A 24371-nucleotide genomic window follows, 5' to 3' on the forward strand; every position below is an offset into this window, starting at 1 on the left:
TTATGCCCCCAACACAGGCCTGAAACAGCCAAACTCAGAAGACCAACTTGAAGCAATTACTGAAGAACCAAGGAAGAATCTGCCCCTCTGGATGACAGAACCAGTCAGATGCCTGCAATGATGGGCAACGGGGATGAAGCTTCACTTACGCATGACTTCCATGACACGGTGGCGCAGGAAGGTTCGGCTGCTCTGGAGGGCTCCAAAACGCTTCAGGTCCAGTTCCCAGACACTTTCTGAGGGATAGCCATGCACCATCCACTCAGCGAGGTACCTGTGTAGATGGGGGAAGTTGCTGGGCCTCTCAGCACCGTGATACTCTCAGTGCTGTACTAGGAATCAAGCACCAACAGAATCGAAAGACTCTATCTTGTCAAGAGTGGTTGAGCAATTCTGGGCAATTTCCTTAACTTCTGGAAGAAACAAATTATATCCATATACTGCTTTCACAAGACTGCTATGAGGATATGAGCTCTAATGATAAGATTCCCTAGAAAGTATAGAGATAAGCCACAACTATGAAGAAATAAGACTAAAATATACATACAAATGTACTCCATACATCCAATGGGGTTTTTTTGTTTTTTGTTTTTTCCTGTAAAAAGTCACCTCAGGAGGTTATACAGTTATCTGGCCATATTGCCTTTGCTCCAAACATTTTTGGTAACTTCTACTTCATAACTGTCTTCAGAGCCATTCTACAATTCACTCAAGAACACTGGTCAATTAATAAAAAATGTTTTTAAATTGTGGTAAAAAAACACACAACGTAAAATTTACCATCTTAACCATTTACAAGTGTATACTTCAGTGGTATTAAGAAGTACTTTCACATTATCTGTAACTATCACCGCCATCCACCTCAAGAATTCTTTTCATCAAACAAACTCTATATCCACTAAGCAGCCCCTCCCTACTCCCTAGCCCCTGGCAAGCACCATTCTACGTCCGTCTCTATGGATTAGACTACTGTAAGTATTCATATGGGTGGAATTATACAGTATTTGTCCTTTCAACACTGGCTTAATTTTTAATTTATTTATTTTTGGCTGCGTTGGGTCTTCGTTGCTGCGCACAGGCTTTTCTCTAGTTGCAGTGAGTGGGGGCTACTCTGTTGTGGTGCACATGCTTCTCATTGCAGTGGCTTCTCCTGTTGCAGAGCACAGGCTCTAGGCATGCGGGCTTCAGTAGTTGCGGCACGTGGGCTCAGTAGTTGTGGCACGTGGGCTCTAGAGTACAGGCTCAGTAGTTGGGGCGCACGGGCTTATAGTTGCTCCGCGGCATGTGGGATCTTCCCGGACCAGGGCTCGAACCTGTGTCCCCTGCGTTGGCAGGCAGATTCTTAACCACTGTGTTACCAAGGAAGTCCCTCGCTTAATTTTTTTTTTTTTTTTTTTTTTTTTGCGGTACGCGGGCCTCTCACCGTTGTGGCCTCTCCCGTTGCGGAGCACAGGCTCTGGGCGCATAGGCTCAGCGGCCATGGCTCACGGGCCTAGCCGCTCCGCGGCATGTGGGATCTTCCCGGACCGGGGCACGAACCTGTGTCCCCTGCATCGGCAGGCGGACTCTCAAGCACTGCGCCACCAGGGAAGCCCCCTCGCTTAAGTTTTATAAGTACCAAATTGGAAAACAGAAACTTGTGTGATCAGCATCATCTTCTACTTCACTCACCACACTTGGCTGTTTCCAAACTCAAATACATATTCAAAGGACCAACATTTGTTATAACTGAACTAGTACAGAAGAACATCCCACTGGCTCCAAGGCTAACTCCAAAAGAGGAGGTCCAAAAACATTCCGTACAGTGACGTGTCTGGAACACGGGGAGAGCCTCCCATGGAAAGTACTTTCAAGGGGACAGCTCTCATGACATGTGTCTTCCTCTTATTATGAACATACTGGATTAGGTATATCACAAACCCTATGAACCAGAAGTAAGTCCAGAAAGGAAGAAGCCTCACAAGCCGAACCTGAGTGGGAAACTTACCTTCCAGCTCCTCCAGCAAACGAAAGGCCAGCAGAGTTCATTCCCGCCAGGACGAAGTAACCCCGCACTGAAGGGGACTCGCCCATGATGCACCTCATGTCCGGGGTGAAGGTCTCGGGGCTATTCACCAACTTCATGATCTCCAGAGTCTCCAGTTCTGGCATCCTACGCAGCAGGGAACTCAACAGGGGCTCTGAGCAACAAAAACAGACCCAAACACAGTCCTCAGCTTTAGGGGACTCAAAACTCCCTACCCCTTACACTTTTCTACTCCCTCTCCTTTCGGAAGATGTCTTGTGGAGGTTTTCTAAGATGAGCCAACTGGGCCATCTGTCAGAAGCAGAAGCCTTGGGAAGTATGGGACATTCCTACAGAGTTCTTGGCGTAAAGACGGAGAAAAAAGATACTCTTTAGAAGGGAAAGGAGCTATGGAAGAGTAAATACTACATCTGGCTATGGAATCTCAAAGGGATCAGGACTCACGGAAAAGCTCTTAAATGACCCCCAAAGAGATGTGCAATAAAAGGCAATGTTTTCTTAAGTTGGAACAGCTGCAAAAGACAGATCCTCAGCCTGTTCTAAGGTAAGTCCATCGTCAGGGAATGATCCAGTGGGACAGTGGTAAAGATGAAGCCAGACTGAAGCTGGCTGGTAGGTACATGGGATTTCTTTACATTATTCTCTTCACTTTTAAAAGTTTGAAATTTCCTAAATTTAAAGAAAAAAATTTTAAGTCCAAGTGGAAGGAAGGACACTCTTCACTATAGACCCTTTCATATCTTTTGAGTTTGGAACCATGTGACTGTATTACCTATTCGATAAATTAAAATTATTTAAAAATTGAGTAAAAGAACATATTAATGAAACTATTTTCCTTCTTAAAATTCTGTTCAATTTTAAATCAAGTCCTATCAAAAGAAGGTTTCCTCCCAGCCTAAAATTTCAGCAATGATTTTAGGCGAATAAGTGATAAGCCAAAAGTCCCTTAAACCAAGATTTTAATTTTAGGTCCCTGAATCTGCTCACCAATGACTGTATCCTTAGATCAGACAAACTCTGTAGACTACCCTCTGTAACTACCAAAAGGGGTTGTTACAAAGATCAAATAAGGAACTATGGGTATACCTCGGTTCAGTTCTAGACCACCGCAATAAAGTGAATATCGCAATATTGCGAGTCACATGAACTTTTTGGTTTCTCAGTACATATAAAAATTTTGTTCACACTATACTATAGTGTACTATATGTACAATAGCATTATGTCTAAAAAAATGTACATAACTAGAAACAATGTAAATTAAAAACTACTTGGCTAGATATGCAAGCAACCTAAGTGTTCATCAACAGATGGCTCAAGAAAGTGTGTGTGTGCGTGTGTCTGTCTATACACACGCACACACACACAATGGAATACTACTCAGCTCTTAAAAAAAAATTTTGCCATTTGCAATAACATGGATGGACTTGAAGGGTATTATGCTTAGTGAAATGAGTCAGAGAAAGACAAACACTATGTTATCACTTATATGTGGACTCTAAAAAAGAAAAACTAGTGAATGTAACAAAAAAGAAACAGACTCACAGATACAGAGAACAAACTAGTGGTAATTGTTGGGGAGAGAGAAAAAAAGGGAGGGACAAGACGGGTAGGGAATCAAGAAGTACAAACTACTGTGTATAAAAAAATAAGCTACAAGGATGTACTGTACAATGCAGAATGTAGTCAATATTTTATAATAACTATTAGTGGAACATAACCTTTAAAAATTGTGAATCACTATATTGTTTGTACACATGAAATTTGTATACTGTACATCAATTATACCTCAAAAAAAATCATTAAAAAAATTTTCTACTTAGACTTCAGTGTATTATTAAAAACTTCTAAAAAAAGTAAAAAACAAAAACCTTTACTGCTAAAATATGCTAATCATCATCTGAGCCTTTAACAAATCATCTTTTGCAACAGTAACAACAAAAAGCACTGATCACAGATCCCTGTAACAACCATAACAATTAAAAAGCTTGAAATATTGTTAGAATTACCAAAATGTGCCAGAGACACAAAGTGAGAAAATGCTGTTGGAAAACAGTCCCAACAGACTTGTTCAACACAAACCTCAATCTATAAAAAACTCAGTATCAGGCTTCCCTGGTGGCGCAGTGGTTGATTCTGCCTGCCAATGCAGGGAACACAGGTTCGTGCCCCGGTCCCAGAAGATCCCACATGCCGCAGAGCGCCTGGGCCCGTGAGCCATGGCCGCTGAGCCTGCGCGTCCGGAGCCTGTGCTCCGCAACGGGAAAGGCCACAACAGTGAGAGGCCCGCGTACTGCAAAAGCAAACAAAAAACCTCCCAAAAAACCTCAGTATCATACAGCAGAGTTTGACACGACACTAAATCAACTATACTTCGAAAATAAAAAAACTGAAAAACGAAACCAAGAAAAAACTCAGTATGTACGAAGCACAATAAAATGAGGTATGCCTGTGTTCCTGAAAAGGCTTTAAAGTGTAACATCTTCGACAAATATAAGGCAATCTTGTTAGAATCTAGTTCACACACCAAAGTGATCCCAGTCTTCCTGTAGATTCTGAATCTCCAGCTGGTTCTTGCCCTCAGTGAAAATTGGTTTGGGGTTCTTCTCAAAGCCCCCAGACAGGACGCCACCCTGCCAGCTCCGAATATAAATTCTTCCATCGGCATCCACAATAGCTGAGGAAGAGAAATGACAAGGGGGTGGGGGGAAGAGGAGAAGACAGGGTTGAGCGGCAAGCCAGCTGTCTAAATGGACAGAAAAAGCAGCAAAACAAAAACACCCCAAATTGGACTTATTAACCAAACAGCATTCAGTGAACACAGGCATTCATTAGCTTTAAAATACTGTTCCCGGTCACGGGGGAGGATCCTCCCTCTCAGGTTTACAGTGGAGACTGTTTCTCAGATTATCCCTAACCAGATCACTTACCTAGAAGCTTTGACTAGTTCTCAGAATCAAGCTGCTTAACTGCCACTGTGCCATGTGAAAGCCAGAGAGAAGGGGGGACTGCAGAGCCCTTCCAGGGATGAAGGCCTCCAAGTGGTATCAAACCCTACAGCACTGGGAGTCTCTGAACAGCCCGAGTTTATAGCTCACCTGCGACATCTCCACAACGTGTAGCATTAAGTCAAGAACTCTAGGTTACATTCCAAACACTCTCAGTTTAGACCTCTGTTTGGGACTACCCGTTAGCTTGCAAACAAACAAAACTGCTTAAGTGCAATGCCCACTCTGGCCATCCTTTCCTAAAGAGTTACTAAAGTCAAGTTAGGATGGGGTCCACCTCCCTGTACCATGCTCCAGAAAAGAAACGAAAAGAAAAGACTCTTCCGGGCACAGTCTGTCCTGAGCAGAAAGGCTTCCTTTGCAGAGGACAGAACAGGGGCAAGGAAACAAGATTAAAAACAAAGTGCAAGTCCTCACTTGGTGTGTTGCTCTGCAGAGGGGTCTCCCAGGGGCGAGTCAGAAGGTAGAAGTGTTCGCAGGCATGTAACGGGATACTAACCGGCTCCTCGTTGGACAGACCCAGCTCGTATGCCCACTACAAACGGACAGATTGATTTGTGGGTGGAAGAGGAACAGAAAGACAAATGAGCAACTGCAGCCTCTTGAAAAGAGTTTAATTTCAAGTGGCTTCTGTGCGCTCTTGCCTCCACGTCGGCTGTGGGAAGCCAAGTTCCAGCCTGCTTTAGTTCAGTTATTGGACGGGGAGCAACACTACACCCTTTAAACCACAAAGTCTGCTTTTCGAGCAGAGGAAGACAGGTTTACCAGCTCGTGAAAGGAGCTCGTGGGGAGCAAGCGAGGCCCTTCTAACAAAACGCCTGGCCTCAACCACAAACCCCAAATACCAATCATAAAGAACTGCACATGGCAGCAAGTACTCCTAGGTCCCCTTAAGACTGTGGAGTGGGAGGCAAGGGATCAATCTGCCTTCAAAGCAGCAGCAGTTTAGTGTCCTGGAAACTGAATCCACGCTCCTGACACAATAAAACAGCCTAATACTCATCTGCTGGGTGGTAGGATGAAATGAAACACCACAGACAGACCCGACGCCAAGGACTGGTTTCTCTCAATGCCCAACTCTCTCCTGGCCTTCCTGACCAGGACAGCGCCAATCAGCCAGGGCGGGAGGAAGGAAAAGGTCACCCAGGCTTCTATTTGAGGAGTAAGAACAGGCTTCCGATTTGGAGTGAGAGAATTCTGAGTCTTCCTGTCCAAACAAGAAACAGTGTGGTCCCTGACATCTGCCTAGTGCATCACAATATTAACTGTACATCTGTACCACCCGCCCCCCACCAAAAAAAATCCTGGAGACAAAAGTTAAATAAGAAAAGCAGTGACCCAGTATTGTTGCTAACCTACCTGACCAGCACAGTTGACAAAATAGTGGCACTGGATCTGTCCTTTATCAGTCTCCACACCAGTGACTTGACCTTTCCTCACCATAACATGAAGAATACTTGTCCGGTCATAGATCTGAACACCTGTTCCAAGGTAAGCAAAGAGTTGGGGCATCATCATCTGATGTTTCAGACTTAGGCACCTGCAGCAGACTCTCAACAAACACATAAGAGGCCAGGTCGATGCTGGCCTTTAATTTTAAAAACCAAAAAACTCCTGGAACCACATCCTGAGACTGTGTAAATGGACCTTTCTCAAGACTGAAAATACCAGGCCAACTGAAAAAACTGACTTTAGTATGTCATCAAATTCCAGGAATCATGGGAATTCCCTGGCGGTCCAGTGTTTAGGGCTCTGTGCTTCCACTGCAGGGGGCATGGGTTCGATCCCTGGTCAGGGACATAAGGTCCCACATGCCACGCAGCCTGGCCAAAAAAAAAAAAAAATTCCAGGGATCATAAAAGGCATAGGTGAGAAAAAGTGCCATTGGGCATCCTTAAATCCTAATCTACGTGCATCATGAATCAGTTCATCCAAAGTATATAACACCATGGACACTGATTAGTCTTCCCTCCATTCATTCCAACATCAGGATATGATCCAAGCTGCGGATTAAATCCCCAAGGTGTTTTTCAACCTTAGAGCTTCTCAAGTCCTGTGGGGGAGAAAATGCCCTTAAATCTGAAGTGCTTTAAGCGGGACTAAAAGCAGTTCCTTGGAAGTTAATAAGACAAATGTGGCCCTGAGGAAAAATATTTATTAACAGATACTATATTAAGACAAAAATTCTAGGAGCCAGGAGCCAGTGTCCCAATATGGAAGTTGGTTGGTGTTCCTGTCCTACGGAGAGATGCTTCCTTAGACGACCTCTTCCTTCCTGACCCCACAACCTGCTTACCATTTTGGGAGGCGGCACTTGCCAGGGCAAGAGCCACGTCGGCGGAGGACACCACTGCATCCTCGGGGACATGCATGGCCCCCACCAGGTCGTGCACATTGAGGAGAGGGTGAAGTTCGGCCACTTTCTTGGGGGAGATGATCTCGGAGGGGATGCCTATAACACTGCCACAGAACACAGGGGGACAATGACATTCACGGCCCTCCGGCAGAGGTCAGCTGACAGTAAAGTCAGGACAGGCTTCTAGCCTCATACGTACTTCAGCCTTGAATTGATGCGCTTCAGGGAGATCAGCCGGTCCTGAGTTTGGGCCAGAAAGATCGAGCCTGTCCTTATGTAACCTGGAAGAAAAAACAGCCCAAACTGAGACAGACCAGGTGAAATGCAGGGGGTGCAGAATAGCAAGCCCACTAGACTGTGAAGTGGAAGACCCGTGATGAGTCCTGGGCTGCCACCGCCCAATCATTCTCAGCTCACAGTTCTGTGAGGATCAGATGAGTCCAATGTACATAAAATCACTCTTACACTAGAAATGAAGGACACCATTGCTGAACAAACCTTTGGTTTTTTTGGGGGGGGGGCGAGAAGTAACTGTGACCCATCAATTCTTCACTCCTTTTTTTTTTTTTTAAGGATTATTTATTTATTTATTTTTATTTTTGGCTGTTTTGGGTCTTCGTTTTTGTGAGAGGGCTTTCTCTAGTTGCGGCAAGCGGGGGCCACTCTTCATCGCTGTGCAGGGGCCACTTTTCATCGCGGTGCACGGGCCTTTCACTATCGCGGCCTCCGTTGCTGTGGGGCACAGGCTCCAGACGCACAGGCTCAGTAGTTGTGGCTCACGGGCCTAGTTGCTCCGTGGCATGTGGGATCTTCCCAGACCAGGGCATGAACCTGTGTCCCTTCCATTGGCAGGCAGATTCTCAACCACTGCGCCACCAGGGAAGCCCCTTCACTCCTTTATGTAATTATAATTAGACGCTTTCTCCTCCTATTGTTGGTGGGAGAGTAACCCTTGGTGATGGCCACTTAGCACATCTTCCGCCTCAGTACAGCCAGCAGGCCTGTGACCTAAGCTCAGCCAATCTGATCCTCCTGGAATACTGAGTCTTGAGCAAGGAGGGGAACGGCTGGACGTCCCTCATCTCGGGAGCAGCAGCGTCCTGGCCACATGATTCCTGTTCCAGCTGAGGGACCGGCTGCTGTTGGGTCCCTACAACCTGGCCTCCACCCTGCCTCCAGCTGCCAGCCTCCTGCCAACTCTACAGGCCCCAGTGGCCTTCCAACAAACTCCTTTTGCCCAAGTTAGCCACGGTCAATTCCTGTTGTTTGCCATCAATGTACTGGATACGACCACTATTACACCTGAGTCAATGACAATCCTCCCAGAATGCAATGAGTCTTAGCTTTTTTGAAGAAAAACTTGCATCAATCGAGTGTCTTTTTACAAAGGAAATACAGTCACGATCATTTAAATATTTTATTGTTCCTTCTGAAACCATCAGATAAACATGCCCTTCGCTGACATGACAAGATTGCCAAGTTCGGAAACCTGAAATTTCAGAGCCTGATTTTATAAGTGGTAAATTTATCCTCAATATATTTACTCCTTTGCTCAATCCTGGGGTACACAGAAAGCAGAACTGTGTCCATACCACTGTGAAAAATAAACTTGCTAATCACAGGTCCATGTTTGTCCACATTTCCTTTTGTCTTCGACTGAAGGTGGAGTCTAAGTACTGTGATCAGAAGTCCCTGGCTTTGTTCTTTCTTCCCCCATAGTAAAGTTGTTATTCATATGAAATGCAACTAGATTATTTCTGATAGTGTTCCAATGAACGTTCCCCACTTTTCCTGATGGTTTTATTCTATATTTGAATATGCAAAATGTTTACATCATTCTAAAAGTCAAAACTATACAAGGTCAGGCCAGAAATACCACTACCCCCCAGGCCCCCACCCTGCACCCTGTTTCCCACCTACCCTGGGAGGTAACCAACCTCAGTACTTTCCGGTTTATCCTTCCTATGTTTCTTTCTTTGCAAAATTAAGTATACCTTTGCATATTTTCTTATTTCTTCTTACACAAAGGTAGCACATTTTATATACTTTTTAACACCTTGTTTTTCTCATTTAATAATTATCACAGAGATCACTCCATAGCAATTCACAGACATCTTCCTCCTTCTTTTTACATCTACCTAATAATCCTTTCTGGGGATGTTCCGTTTTATTTTACCAATCTCATGCACGTATATTTTTGTACAAGATGGTCTTAAGTGGAAAAAACAAAGTACATAATATGCTTAATACAATCTCATTTGGGTTAAAAAAAGTAGACCTGTATATACATGCAAACTAACCACAGACTAGTAACCTTCTGGTGGGTATTCAGTGGGGAGGATCACTTTTTATTTTTAGATTTCTGTATTGTTCACATTTATTATAATGGGTATATAACTTATTACATATGTTTAAACCTTTTTAAAAGTTCCTTCTAACCCACAAAGTAATTTTCAAAAATTGATTTGTCACCGACTTGGTAAATTAATGGTTTAATCTACCTGCATCTAGGTTTTTCATCTGTAAAAGAATGATCTGGGCTTCCCTGGTAGTGCAGTGGTTAAGAATCCGCCTGCCAATATAGGAGACATGGGTTCAAGCCCTGGTCCGGGAAGATCCAACATGCTACGGAGCAACTAAGCCCATGTGCCACAACTACCGAGCCTGTGAGCCACAACTACTGAAGCCCACGCACCTAGAGCCCGTGCTCTGCAACAAGAGAAGCCACTGTAATGAGAAGCCCGTGCACTGCAACGAACAGTAGCCCCCGCTTGCTGCAACTAGAGAAAGCCCACACGCAGCAACGAAGACCCAATGCTGCCAAAAATAAATAAGTAAAATAAATAAATTTAAAAAAAAGAATGAGGGCTTCCCTGGTGGTGCAGTGGTTGAGAGTCCGCCTGCTGATGCAGGTGACACAGGTTCGTGCCCCGGTCCAGGAGGATCCCACATGCCGCGGAGCAGCTAGGCCCGTGAGCCATGGCCACTGAGCCTGTGCGTCCGGAGCCTGTGCTCCGCAGCGGGAGAGGCCACAACAGTGAGGGGCCCACGTACCGCAAAAAAAAAAAAAAAAAAGAATGATCCTTCCTTATTATAAGATCAAATAATATGTGGAATACTTTCAAAGATTATTAAAACTTTTAGATTATCATGTTCAATCACTTGACAAAAATTACATCATGTGCAAAAGAAGCACTGCAGAAACTGGTATCTGCATAATGAGGACCCTTGGAATGACCCAGTAATTCAGACTAGAAAGCAGTTAACATACACCTCACAGGAATGAACTATGTTCAGAGGATTAGCTTATTATATGTTATCATCAAACCGACGTTGTACACATGTCACTTATTTAATATCTCAAAGCAGTCCACTGATTGACAGCAGTCGCTGGAATGCACACCTGTACATCCTGCTGGACAACAGAATTCTCCAGCAGGGAAGTCCCTACATCACCTTTCACTGCATCACTGGTGAACTACAATGGGGGTGACAGATTGAGGGGGATGCCCTTACTCTCTGTTGCCTGACTTCCTCACTGCCCCACAGACATCAAAGAGAGATCAGGCCCAATAAGGGATTCCAGCCAGTGACCTCGAACAAAAGCTAGACTAACTTACCTTACAGAAAAGAAGCCTGCAGCCCTGATTCCTCTGGAGTCTAACCAGCCGAGCCATGTAAGGCTCAACAAAGCACGAGTAACTGAACCAAAGGACCAGGAGTCAGCAGTTCCACTTCTGGGCTCATTATGTGGACCCTCTTCTGACTCGAATACTGGTTAGTATCTGATTCAAGTACCTTGTTGTCATTAAATTAAATCCAACCAAAAAGGACTGAAATACAGTTAGGTCCATGTCTATCATATTCAAGTTATTAGAAAATCAGTCTTAAGTTACAATTTACAAATAATGTTACACTTCCGTTGGCAAAAAGAAAAGCTACCATTTTTTGTCAGTATTAATCAATCTTGAAGTATCTGTGATCTGAATTATGCAAGGTCTGCCTTATATAGGCATTGTCCTGAATTTCATCACTGGGCCTCACTACCCTCTCGTGATTATACTGTGGTCACCAAACTGCTTCATCAGCCATGAGACTGGGTTTGACTCTGGGCTTCTAGCTAATCCATCACCTTATAACAAAGTGCTGGACTTTCTTTCTACCTTGTTACCATATGGGACCATAACGTGGCTTCGTCTCCCTCTTCTTGGGACAGTCCCTACTTACTCCAGTATTATTTAACTTACAATTCTGTGTCCCTCCCCACTTAATTACACAGGTAAGGAGAAATGCATGTTTATGCTTTCTAGGTAGAAATATCCTTAATATCAATTTTTGAAGTGCAGTGGGTCAAACTATGATTTAACTACCAAGCACCTAAAGTTGAGTTGTTTCTCCTCCTCTTCATTTAGGAGCCAAGTGTTGCCACTTACTATACTTCAATGAGTGAAATATATACAGGAAATGGCCCAGGAAAACTTCCACTTTATAAGAATTATAGAATCTGAAAAGGAGCTAGGATACTGACTGAAGGCCCTCGATTTACAGATAAGGAAAGTGAAGACAGCTCAACAAGCTAAGTGACTTGCCCAAGGTCATACCCTGACAAGTGGCAAAACCTGTATTAAAACTCAAGTCTGAATTACCAAATCACAAGCTGACTTGGTATAGGACCAAATACAGTATTGAGTAAAAGAGTCTAGATTACCTGCTTACCTGTATGGATCCCTGTTTCTTGCTCTAACTGATGGTAGAGTTTGTTTGAGTAGTCTGCCATCTTTTGCTCAATGGTCAAGTGCCTGGCGGTGCTTAGGATGCCAGCACAGAACCTTGTAGAGCCAGCAGCCAGCCTGCAGGATAGATGCAAATGCTATTAGGTAGACGCACACATCGGTGAATACAAGAAGTTCAAGGTTCCTCATTATACCACTGTTGTAACATCCAAAGATGGAAACAACCACAATGTCCATCAACATGAGAATGATTTAAAATGTTGGAGTTCACCTGTACAACAGAATACTTTACGGCCATAAAAAATAAACGAACACTTTTATGCACCAATCCTAATGGAACAACCCTAATGAAAAAAGCCAGGTGAGGAACAATGTTTAAGGTATGCTACTACTCGTATGAAAAAGGGAAAAAAAATGAATATGCATATCCCCACGTACATACCTACCAATACATATGTGATTAGACATGGAGAAGAGTGTCTGAAATGGTACCTAAGGAAATAACTGGCTTCCAGTGAGGGAGACTTGTAGCTAGAGGTCAGCGAGCAGAAGGAGACTTTCCCCTGCACACCCTTTTACACACTTTCAAGTCTGAACCATGTAAATGTATCACCTATTCAGAAATAACCACACTTTAAATTTTTAAATGTTGTCCAATTTGTGGTAGGCAACAGAACATAAAGAGCATGGAACAGAAAAAGGACACTAGGTGAAAAGTGAATCAATTCGAATAAAGCAGCAACGTTAGTTTAAAATAATGTATCACAATTGCGTCATTAATTGAAACATTAATCCTAATATAAGATGTTAATAGTAGGTAAACCTGGATGCAAGGTATATGGTAACTCTGCACTATTGTTGCAATTGTTCTATAAATCTAAACTGTTCTAAAGTAAGTTAATCAACTGAAAAGGAACAGAAATAAGAAAGAATGTAGCCAATTTCATTTTGGCTCAAAGAGGAAGCACCTGAGTCACAGGATTTATTGCTGTATTATTACAACAAAGAGAGCAAGATGGTAAGATGTGCTTTGAACCGGAAATAAACACATCTTTTAGCTACTTGTTATGTTCCCATCTGCCATCTCTCTGAAAACCAGAAAACAGGAGTATTAGGCATTGCAAAACAAAGTACCAAAGATTTCACTTTTCTGTCATTCTACTTACGCTACTTAGTGACACTTAAATTAGCTACTGCTGGGTCAGTACTACTGAAATGAGAGGGATGAGGGAAGCCCATAGAATCAGTGCAGCACAGCCCCAAGCCACGTCCAGCTTGATCCCTACCTGCCCTGCTCCAAAAGGACGATATCCTTCCATCCCATCTTGGAGAGATGATAGGCCACAGATGTGCCCATGATTCCACCACCACAGATGACCACCTGTGCCTGGGCAGGCAGGGCCACAGAATGCGCTTTGGCAGCTGACGCACCGCTCCTGGCTGGGGACCACTTCTGCCATCCTCGGCTGCTTCTGGGTCTTCGGACCACCGACAGCAACCAGTAAAACATCACGCCTGTCAGCAACTGGGAGACGTGCTCTCACTCAGCTAAGAAGCGGATCCCAAGAATTCAAACTAGACAGAGAAAACCAAGAGCATAAGATTAACGAGAAAGTGTTGAAACACAGAACAATAACTGTACATTCAGCAAATGTCTGAGGACTTACTGAGTTCCAGACACATTGCTAGGTATAGATACAGCAATGAAGACAAATGAGGAGGTCCCTGCCTTTACACAACTTACATTTGAGACAGACAGAGACAAGCAGCCAATATACAAATAAAACAAGTAACAAAGCTAGGACGACGGAGTCACTAGGGGCACACCAAAAAACCATGGTCAGAAGGAAGGTGACATTTGAAAACACCTGATGGGTGAAAGAGAACCAGCTATGTGAGAGTGTTCAGACAGAAGAACCAGCATGTGCAAAGGCCCTGAAGTGAGACACAGCTTGAGGAGTGCAAGCACAGAAAAGAGGCCAGTGTGTCCACAGCACGTGAGGGAAGGGGAGGTGACCTGAGACCGAGCTGGAGGTGGCAGAGACCAATCGTACACAGCGCTTGGGTGCCACCACGAGGAGTGGGATTTATTCTACATGCAAAGGAAAATACTAAAGCAGGGGAATGACATAATCTGGTGTGTTTTTCCAAGATCAGGCTGGCTCCATGGAAGGCTCCTAGAAGGACAGGGAAAGCAGGGGTGAGTCAGGAAGCTATGGCAGTTCTCCGGGGGGACACCATGGTGGGTCAGACAAGGATGGTGGCAGCAGAGTCAGAGAAATGACTGGACTGTTTGAAGGAGAAAAGACAGGACTTACTTGCCAACAAACTGGATGTTAAAACGGGAAAAACGGAGAAGTACGGATGATGGCGAAGTGTGTGGGGTGAGCAACTGGGGCCGCGGACCATGTGAGACGGATCAGACACAGGGAGGGAGGCTGTGAGGGTGTGCATGCGTGTGAACAGTGAAAGGGCCCCGTCTTAGACGTCAACAGCCAGAGACCCAGCAGGCAGCACGTGGCAACGGGGAGCAGCAGCTGGGTTCCCAAGCCTGAAACCTGGGGGTGTGGTCCGGGAGTCATTAGCATATGTACAATATTTAAAGCCCGAGCATCTCGAGGAACAAGACCCCCAAGGCTCCCGGCATTTACACACAAGGAAGAGAAGGAAAGGACTACAGACAGGACTGAACGCTGTGGACGCACAGAGCGTCCTGAGAAAGAACAGTGGCTAAAGAGGTCGAGAAGGAGTGGCCAGTGAGGTAGAAAGAAAACCAGGCAGAGGGCGCAGAAGCCAACAGAGGAACGTGTGTGAAGAAGCGGTAACAACACAGGGTGCCGAGGGGGGAGCAAGACGGCCACGTGTCCACCAGACGTGACAGCACGGAGCCCCAGGTGTCCTCAGAAAGAACATTCTCAGGGGAATGGCAGGGAGAGAACAGAGACTAGAACAAGCTAAAGAGTAAGCGAGAGGAGGCAGTGAGGCCACCGCTCCGCCGTGCTCTGACGGGAGCAGGGAACTCGGAGCCCAGCAAGGTGGTCTGCGTTCAGGGCCGGGAGCTATTGAGCATGTGTCACCGCTGGGGGGATGAGCCAGTGAAAAGGGAAGAGACGGGAGAGAAAGGAGAGGCCAGAACAAGGGATGAGGCCCAGGAGGAGGAGAGGGAGAGACGGGATTCAAAGCTGCAGGGGAGGACAGCTCGCCTCACGCTCCCACTGCGATGGGGGGAGTTGAAGGTACCACGTGTGCGCTCCGGAGAGCAGACGATGACGAGTCCCGTCAGGCTGGTCACTTCACACCAGTCACCAAGACACACTTCTACAGGACAACAAATACCCTACATTAGACAAGGAAAAGCGTGGAGGCCCGGTCCACGGGGATGAGGAGCGGGTGCAGAGTAAGACCTAAGCTGAGCCTGGGAGGGGCAAAATCGGGACAGAGAGGGAAGCACACACCATCAAGCTGCAGAACAAGTCTGACGCTAACTGCCTGTGAGACAGGCTGGGGCCTGGGACCCTTGGTCGCAGTGCCTGCACCAGGACAAACATCTCCTGGAGCAACAGAACAAGAGAAACAGTAAGGGACTAAAACTAACTGCATGCAGGGCAGCGGGGGCGAAAAGAACAAAGATACAAAAAGGCCAAAACCCACCTGCCATTTCTGAGGTGCCAGAAGCAAAAGCAGGCTCCTAGCACGATCCCCGCGCGCAGCACCACCACGGGGCTGGGCAGACCACCCAAGCCACCCCCGGCCCCACCCACCGATCGGCCCCCACCCCAGGGGAGTGAGCAAGGGAACCTGCCGCTTGCTTTTCCTCCCTTGAGTCCCGATAAAGCCTTGCCTCAACTTCTACTGATCAAGGACTCCAAGAACCCACTGGTGGATGACAGCGAAGGACCTGGCTCAGAGGCCGCAGCTTCTATGAACCCTGGGTAATAGCAGAAACTGAAGTACGGTGAAGCCAGACCATGGAAGGCTCTGATACTTGGTCCAGTACCACAGGCTGAATATGACAAAGGCAGGGTTTTAACGAAATTAATCTAACAGCAAAACGGGACTGTTCAAGTTTCAAGAAACTGAAGACAGACCTGCTCGCAGACTAGGAGGTCACAGACGTACAGGAAGACGAGGCCTGAAGACCAGAGTGGGGGCGACAAGCAGACACGAGGGTAGGACTTGGCTAGCAAGTCACCAACAGCACGCCCACCAGCAGCCTCAGGACCCAGTACGCTCCACCATCAGCCTGAATCACCTAAGGCCATGTATCAACACCCATCTGTCAGGGGACTCTCAGATGTGTGACGAGGGCAGGCACAGACTGCATCCCAAGAGAAACCCCAACCAACTAGGGACTAACTCTTCTGGCCACCTTGAGGTCCCACCATGCCTCATGTCCCTGTCAAACTGTCTCAAGATGGAAGCTTCTCCACACACCGAGTCTTGCTGTAAGCTCATCTCCACATGGCCAATTTCTCTCCCCAGTTCCAAACCATCTGTTTTCCTCCCCTAAAACCTCTCTATGGGCGCTCTAGAACACCCTTACCAAAGTGACCCCTTCACGAATGTTCTCTCCACCCTCTGTCTTAATGGAAGTGCAGCTCTCCTGAGGGAACTGTCACTGTCACACGGCCAGCCCTGTTCCACTGACCTCACCATCAAGAGGCACGGTCGGCATCCTCCTGGCTTCTGAACCATTACCACTCAGTCCCGCTGGGAAAAGACCCTGTTCCCTTGTGCCTTAAGCTAGCAGGCACGCCTTCCTAGCTCCGGGCTCCTTCCTATTAAGCCACAGGCACAGCTCTCTCTACATCCGGGTTCTGAACCCATAACATGGCTTTTCTCCCAACCTTTTAACACCCCCTCCTCTCTTCCTTCATCAGAGGAGATAACCTGTCTCACCTTGTTCCCAAACTCCCACCTGTAAACCTCCCGGCATTAGCAAACCTCCTCTGCCTTCCTCCACAGGGTCGGAAGTTAATCCCTTACCGTGGCCTGGACCCCCCTTCCTGCCCCTTCCCCTGAACCGAGCTCCAGCACCTGTCCTCCCTCTTTCACACACCTTCACATTCACCTCCTTAAGTACCCCCTCCCCCCGCCCAGGGGATTTAAGGAATAAAACAAAGCTCCAAAACACTCTTCAATGAGCAATTTTTAATTTTTAAAATTCTAAGTTATAAAATGATGGTCTGCAAAAAATCAAAAACAGAAGTAAAGGGCTTCCCTGGTGGTGCAGTGGTTAAGAATCCGCCTGCCAATGCAGGGGACATGGGTTCGAGCCCTGGTCCGGGAAGATCCCACATACAGCAGAGCAACTAAGCCCGTGCGTCACAACTACTGAGCCTGCGCTCTAGAGGCCACGAACCACAACTACTGAGCCCACCTGCTGCAGCTACTAAAGCCCATGTGCCTAGAGCCCATGCTCCACAACAAGAGAACCCACTGCAATGAGAAGCCCACACACCGCAACGAAGAGTAGCTCCCACTCGCCGCAACTAGAGAAAGCCCGCACACAGCAACAAAGACCCAATGTAGCCAAAAATAAAAATAAATAAAATTTATTTAAAAAAAAAAGAAAAACAGGAGGAAGTTAAGATTTCCCTCCACTCAAAGGTCACCAATACCAGTGTCAATTATATTTTCCCAGAATGTTAAACTTGCAGCAATGAGCTGCCCTGACGTCCACTTGTTTGCCACCACCTTTGTCTTAAGTCCTTCTTTTATTACCTTGGTGATGGTACAGTCGGCCAGTGGACCTTTTTTTTTTTTTTTTTTTTGCGGTACGCGGGCCTCTCACCGCCGTGGCGTCTCCCGCCAAGGAGCACAGGCTCCGGACGCGCAGGCCCAGCGGCCATGGCCCACGGGCCCAGCCACTCCACGGCATGTGGGATCCTCCCGGACCGGGGCACGAACCCGTGTCCCCTGCATCGGCAGGCGGACTCTCAACCACTGCGCCACCAGGGAAGCCCCGGCCAGTGGACTTTTTAAGCAAAAATTTCTTAACATGTGTTTCACAACCTGTCTTTTCTACTTCACAATAAATAATGTACAGAAAGGACTGCTTACATTTGTTTTTCACTCCCCCCCCCCCGCCCCGTCCTGCTCTCTCCTGCCTCACCAGGCCAGCGCACTCCTCTCACCAGGAACGCAAATGTTGCTACTTTCCAAGGGCACTCTCTGGGCACCGTCTCACTCCCTCCTGTTCACACACTCTTTCCTTGTTTCCTGTGGCACCTTCTGCCCCGATCACTGGCCTCTCTCCTCTGCCCTTCCCTCTGTGCTGACGTCCCCCAGGGCTCCCTGAGGCCAGCTTCGCTTCCCCATCCACCGCTGCTCAGGGTGATTCCCTTTCCTGCCATGACTGATGACCTAACCCCCAGCACTCCTGAGCCTCAGACCTGCACGTCTAGTGGAAGAAGGGCCACCTCCACCTGGACTCCCACAGGCCAAACTGAGCACATCCAAAAGGTAAAGCCGTCTTCCCCAACCTCCAACCCTGCTCCACATCCTGTGTCCCCCAGGAACACCATATACTAGAATCCTGGGTGTCATCCCACGTTCCTCCCTTTCTCTCATCTCCTCTCTCCAGTCAACCATCAAGGCCTAACCAACAACCCTACATCCTAGATCTCCCTCCAATGGATCTACTCTCCATCCCCACTGCCCTGAACTGAGCACAGCCCACCACCCTCTCTGTTTACTGCAGAAGGTTCCCAACCGGGCTTCCCGCCTCTAATCTGCACACCATTCTCCCCATGCCCCACAGCCTTCACACAGAGGCCTGCGCACATCTCTGAAATGAAGATCCTATTTCGTGCCCCTGCTCAAACCCTTCAATGACTATCTGGTGCCCTCAGAAAAAGTCAAATTCCTTAATAGGAAGTGCAAGACCCTGCTCACTTCTTACCTCTGATCTCATTTCTCTCCTCTCTCCTCTCACACTCTCATCAAACCTAAACTACTTTAATTCCTCACACGTGTCAGGCATGAACTTTCTCTTCCACCTCTGGGACTCGTGCAGACTGTTCCTTCTCAGGGGCATAGTTCCTGCCACCCCTCCCCGCAAATAAAGATAATCCCCGCAGCTCTCAGCCTGTTTGACATCTTATTTGTTCCCACTCTCCCCCCAACACTCAGTTAGGTAACTGTTCTATATTTCCCCAAACACCAAGCACAAGCCCCAGCTCAGAGCCAATCACACTCTCTAAGGGTCTGTCTGCCAATCAGGGAAGCAAAACAGCAAGCCGCGTGAGGAGGAAACAGACTTCAGAAGCAGACAGATCTGGGTCTCATAATCTCCCCCACCACTCATTAGCTGTGTAACTTTGAGCAAGTTGTTCCACGTCTGTGGTTCAGGCTGCCCGTGTGTTACACGGCCTAGGAATACCTTCCTCACGTGGCTGCTGCAAGACTACAGCAGAACTGCAGGAAGAGCATGGCAACTGGTGCCTCAGAAGCACTTGGAACGTGGCAGCCTTTGGCCCCCTGGGGTAATGGAGCTCTCTGAGAGCAGGGACCACTCATAACTTGATCAGGGCTGCCACAGTAGGCACCTTGGAAATACAACCTGACAATTAAATGAGAACAGAGAACAAAGGAGATGGGGAAAAACTTCAGTGATGACTCAGATCTCAAGGCTAGGCCCCCAGACGTGAGGAGATCTCTAAATAATCTGATATAATTTTTTTTAAAAAGGTTATATTCTTATAGGTAGTTATGATGTGCCAGGCACTGCTTTATGTATACAACTAATTTAGCCCTCACAAATCTAGAAGATGTTACAATTTTTATTCTACACTTGAGGTAAAGGAGGCACAGAGACGTGAAGTGACTGATCCAAGATCCTACAATACTGGTGAGCGGCAGAGCCTCAATTCAAAGCCTGCCAGTTCAGCACTAGAGTCCGCCATTGAATCATTACTTCATCTACCTGTAAGCTAGGATTAGATGATTAAAAAAGGGTAGCTGTGAGGGAGGCCAGAAACACAAGGCACTTCCCCGAATAGAAAAAAGGAATTGCAAAGGTAGCATTAAAAACATAACAACAGGGACTTCTCTGATGGCGCAGTGGTTAAGAATCTGCCTGCCAATGCAGGGGACACAGGTTCAAGCCCTGGTCCGGGAAGATCCCACATGCCGCAGAGCAACTAAGCCCGTGTGCCACAACTACTGAGGCTGTTGTGCTCTAGGGCCTGTGAGCCACAACTACGGAAGCCCACACACCACAACGAAGAGTAGCCCCCGCTCACCACAACTAGAGAAAGCCCACGCGCAGCAATGAAGACCCAACGCAGCCAAAAATAATAATAAAAAACCCCCAAAAATATAACAACAGATAAGTTTCAAGATGGAAGAAATAATACTAAAAGGCCAGGGTGATAAGAACCAAGAAAAGGATTTTTGACCTTGTGCTCATCATGACCTTCAAGAATCAGTGAAGTGGTGAGGACAAAAAAAGGATTTACAGTGGATGCAAACAATGAAGGTACAGGAGGCATCACAGTCTATTCCAGTAGGTCTGGCAGCTAAAGCAAAATAAAACTTGAGAGCAAAGGAGATAAAGCCAGTAGAGAAGAAACGGAAGATGTCAAAGACAACAAAGTAAAACACACACCTGGTTGAAAATAAATTATGTGTTTAATTTCTGCTAAGGAGAAGAATTTCTGCGAAACAATCTCAATACTGACGCTGGTTATGCTCAGATCTGCTTACACCAACAAGAGCAAGAGGACAGCTCCAACTCCTGAGCTGTTCCTCTGCATGGTCACAACACCTTGTACAAATTGGCTGCTGGTCACAAGGGAGACCGGGTGAGAGGAGACGGATTAACACAACATTTCCCACACCTGCCTCCAAATGAGAGCCACCTGGGACACACTCACTCACAGGCTGCCTCTCCGGAGATTCTCATCCTGCGGTCCAGGGTGCTGTATTTTTCAACAAGTGCACCAGGTGACCAGCCAAGTTTGAGAACACAAGTCTCTAACCCTAGGAACGTGTCCCCTTCAGCCCGGCTACCTCGCCGCCCCGCAGCCCCCGACAACATGCTTACAAGGCACGGGCGAAACGGACTGTAAAGATGCCTGAATCAAATCTCGGTGTCATACACATCAGGCCCAAAGGGTCAAACTTTGGGAAGAGAGCTCACCTCCCCGGCCTGGACGTTTCCACCTAACCTCACCGCTGACTCTGCAGCACTTTTACTGGTTAGTTAAGCACAAGCGGACCGCACGTTGCCACGCGGGAAAACAATTCCGCCTGCAGAGACGACACAGCTGGACAAGCCCGACCCACGCTAGGGGGTGGGGGTGGGGGTGGGGGTGGGGGCTGCCTGCCCGAGGCGGGCCTCAGGAGCGAGGTTACCCCGGACGCCCTGGGCATCCGGGCTGGGCTGCGGGCGTCTGGCAGAGCTGGTGCGCTGGCCCCGGGCAGCCGGGCACGGGTCCGCGTCCGCGAGACGCCACCGCCGCAGAGGCTGAGTGAGACCGGGCGACGCGCTGTCGGCCCCGGCGGGAGGAGTCCCGGCGCCGGGACGCGCCTTCCGAGGACCAGGCAGAACCGACGGGAAACGAGGGACGCCGGAAGCCCCCTGACCGAGACCACAGCGGAAAGGGGGGCGGCGCTGGGGGTCCCGGGTCGCCACGCTTCGCGCGGACGGGGACGCCAGAGCGGCCCCGCAGCTTCTCCTTACCTCACGGGCGCCCTCGGGCTCCGCGCTCAGCAACACTCCGGCTGAAGCGGGGCAGCAGCCATAACCGTTGCCGGCGTTCCCGGGGGCCGGAAGGTGGGACACGGCTAGGGAAGGGGGCGGGACAGGAGGGAGGAAAAAGTTCCGGGGAAGCTTGATACGGCGACCTTCCGCGCTTTAAGGTTCCTAGCAAGGGTACGCCGGCACGTGACCTCTCTCGCGCACGCGCACCGTTACGTTAGGAGGTAGGGTTCCGCCCCTGACACGTGAGGCTTGTTTGGGTCTCGTTAGGGCCCGCCCCTAAATGGGGCCGCCTCTGCCAAGATGGCGGCGAGCTGCGAGCCTGTTGAGGGTCGCTTTAGGACTCTAGCCTCGGACCCTGCTATTTCTGCAGGTGCAGTCCTGCCGGCCCAGTTGGTGGCAACCCCGCTGCAGTGTGGGGAGAGAGCGGGGGTTCTTTCTTCCCTTGAGGCGAGTTCCCCAGGTCTTGTCCCACGTCGTCCGCTGCCCAAAGACACTCTAATCCAGGGCGTAAAGAAGATTCTTGGACTGACAGCCGCTTTGTTTTTTGGAAGTCGCCCGGGTCTTGGGCGAATCGCTAGCAGAGCAGATCGGAAATCCGGTCTCCTGGCCCGGCCAGAACTCGGAGGCAGGATAAGAAGACCTGAGCTCTGAGCCGGATCTTACTCTTTGCGCCTTCTCTGCTTGTCTGGACCAGAGGAAGAGGAATCATTCACTACATCCTCTGAGAAGCTCCCCATCACCTTGCTTACTATCACATCGCCCTGTTTTCTTTCCTTTATAGAACTCGTCACTAAAGTAGATCAGTGTTTGTTGACTGCCTTTCCCACTAGTTGCAAGCTCTGCCCTGTGACGACAGAACCTAAATCTCGTGCAGGACCATGTTCTCAGCACTTAGAACAGCGCATGGCACAAAGTACATATTCTTTGATTGGATAGCGATCTAATGGTACAGCCTCCCCTGCGTGTTGGGCCAACTCGATAGTTCCCATTCTTTGGATTCAAGCCCATCTCACCACACAAGCCGATTTCGTTTAATGGATGGCCTCTTATGGCCGGGCATCCTGCTGGGTGATGGGATAAACACTGCACATAAAACCATTGTCCTGTTACCGAAGTGTAAAAGAGAATTTAGGAACTGACATAACGAAGACACAAACATTTACAAGTGTTACTCTCCATGCAGTGGGGACATGGCTGGGGGAGAAACCCCATTCCTCCCCCTGAAGTTACTCTCGCTGTCGCTGGACTCAACATCCAGCCTTACACGGACTCCATGGTAAGAACCTGGCACAGGGCGTATCCCCTACGTACCTGTGAGCCCGTGTCTGTGTGGAAACCAGGGCTGTGCCTACATTCTTGTTCACACCTGTGGGGGAAAAAGCTCACTGTCTGAGAGAAGCAGCCAGTGCACTCACCACACCAACCTGAACCGACAAATCATGGTGCAGTTTTGCAGTAAAACACCTGCTATGGACTCAGCTGTGCAGGGTGCAGGGCGCTATTTCACAGAGTCCCTGTAAGACAGAGTAATTTTATAAGTGGCTCCTGTGCCCTAACTGCCTTACCTTGTTGAAACTTCACCAAAACTGTGTGAATTACAGCAGAGTATCCCTGCTTGACCTGTGAGGAAAGTGAGGCCTGGAGAAGCATGTTCTCAAGTTGCAGATAATACAAACCAGGCCTCACATCTAAGTGTTTATGAAGTAGTGAACTATTCAAGTCAGTGCTAAGAAATGCGGTGGAGACGGTGGTGGTGCATTAGAATCACTTGGGGAACCTAAACCCATATCCTCCACATGAACTGGAATCAACAAGGCTGAGAGACACATCTGTTCTTCTAAACAGGTTTCCAGGAACTCCCCTTGTATCTGGAATCCACTGGGTGCCAACTCTTGAAGAGTATGGAGGGGAAATAGTAGTTATGTAAAGCTTTGTGTATGAAGCAGGACTTGAGCTGGTTCTTAAAGAACCTCTGTTTGCCAAACTGTAAAATGGGGCTAATGCTGGAGTGGTCTGAGATCAGCATGATTCAGTCACTCTCTTTGTTCATATAAACCAGCAGTAGGTGGCGCTGTGGCTGATGAAATGGGGTTTCCTGGGTTCAGAGAGCCCCCTCATATGGAGGACACACTGTGGAGATTAGTTAGAAACCAAGTCAGACTAGTAAAATCTCCCCCGAGAGATGATAACTGATAACCCAGCGTGGTCCCTGTGACACAGGAGCCACTGAGGAGCAGCTACATTGGTGCAGCCTCCCAAAGAGAGGTGTGTTCCCCTCCCTTGGCTGTCCTCCCCATGAGATGCTCTGTAGAGTTAGGGACCTCAGACACTTGGATCTGGGGCATCAGCTGACTGGAGCCTCTCAGAGTCCGCGCTGAAAGGGTTGTTGTGTGTTTGGTTAAGAGCACAACTTTGGAGCTGGCCATCACTGCCTCTTCCTTAGTGTATGACCCTGGGAGGTGGTTACCTTTCCTGGGCCTCTGTAGTAATCAGCAATAGAGACTATATATAAAGAGAAAGAACCAATAGGATGTATAGAGA

The 24371-nt window shown here is 47.8% G+C and overlaps 1 protein-coding gene across 1 annotated transcript in view; it reads right to left on the reverse strand.

The window, feature by feature from the left end:
- LOC132479780 (pyruvate dehydrogenase phosphatase regulatory subunit, mitochondrial) overlaps positions 1 to 21966 on the reverse strand; it is a 39680-nt gene extending 17714 nt beyond the window's left edge. The window contains exons 1-10 of the mRNA XM_060083337.1: positions 21810 to 21966; positions 13408 to 13696; positions 12105 to 12238; positions 7588 to 7669; positions 7329 to 7492; positions 6392 to 6513; positions 5450 to 5567; positions 4552 to 4701; positions 1988 to 2180; positions 150 to 274 (exon numbers count right to left, since the gene is read on the reverse strand). Of these exons, the coding sequence (XP_059939320.1) occupies positions 150 to 274; positions 1988 to 2180; positions 4552 to 4701; positions 5450 to 5567; positions 6392 to 6513; positions 7329 to 7492; positions 7588 to 7669; positions 12105 to 12238; positions 13408 to 13631 (1312 nt within the window). The 5' untranslated portion in view covers positions 13632 to 13696; positions 21810 to 21966. The remainder of the gene's footprint in view (positions 1 to 149; positions 275 to 1987; positions 2181 to 4551; positions 4702 to 5449; positions 5568 to 6391; positions 6514 to 7328; positions 7493 to 7587; positions 7670 to 12104; positions 12239 to 13407; positions 13697 to 21809) is intronic.
- Positions 21967 to 24371: the final 2405 nt, after the last annotated feature.

Source organism: Mesoplodon densirostris, chromosome 19 (genome assembly GCF_025265405.1).
Source record: "Mesoplodon densirostris isolate mMesDen1 chromosome 19, mMesDen1 primary haplotype, whole genome shotgun sequence".
NCBI lineage: Eukaryota > Metazoa > Chordata > Mammalia > Artiodactyla > Ziphiidae > Mesoplodon > Mesoplodon densirostris.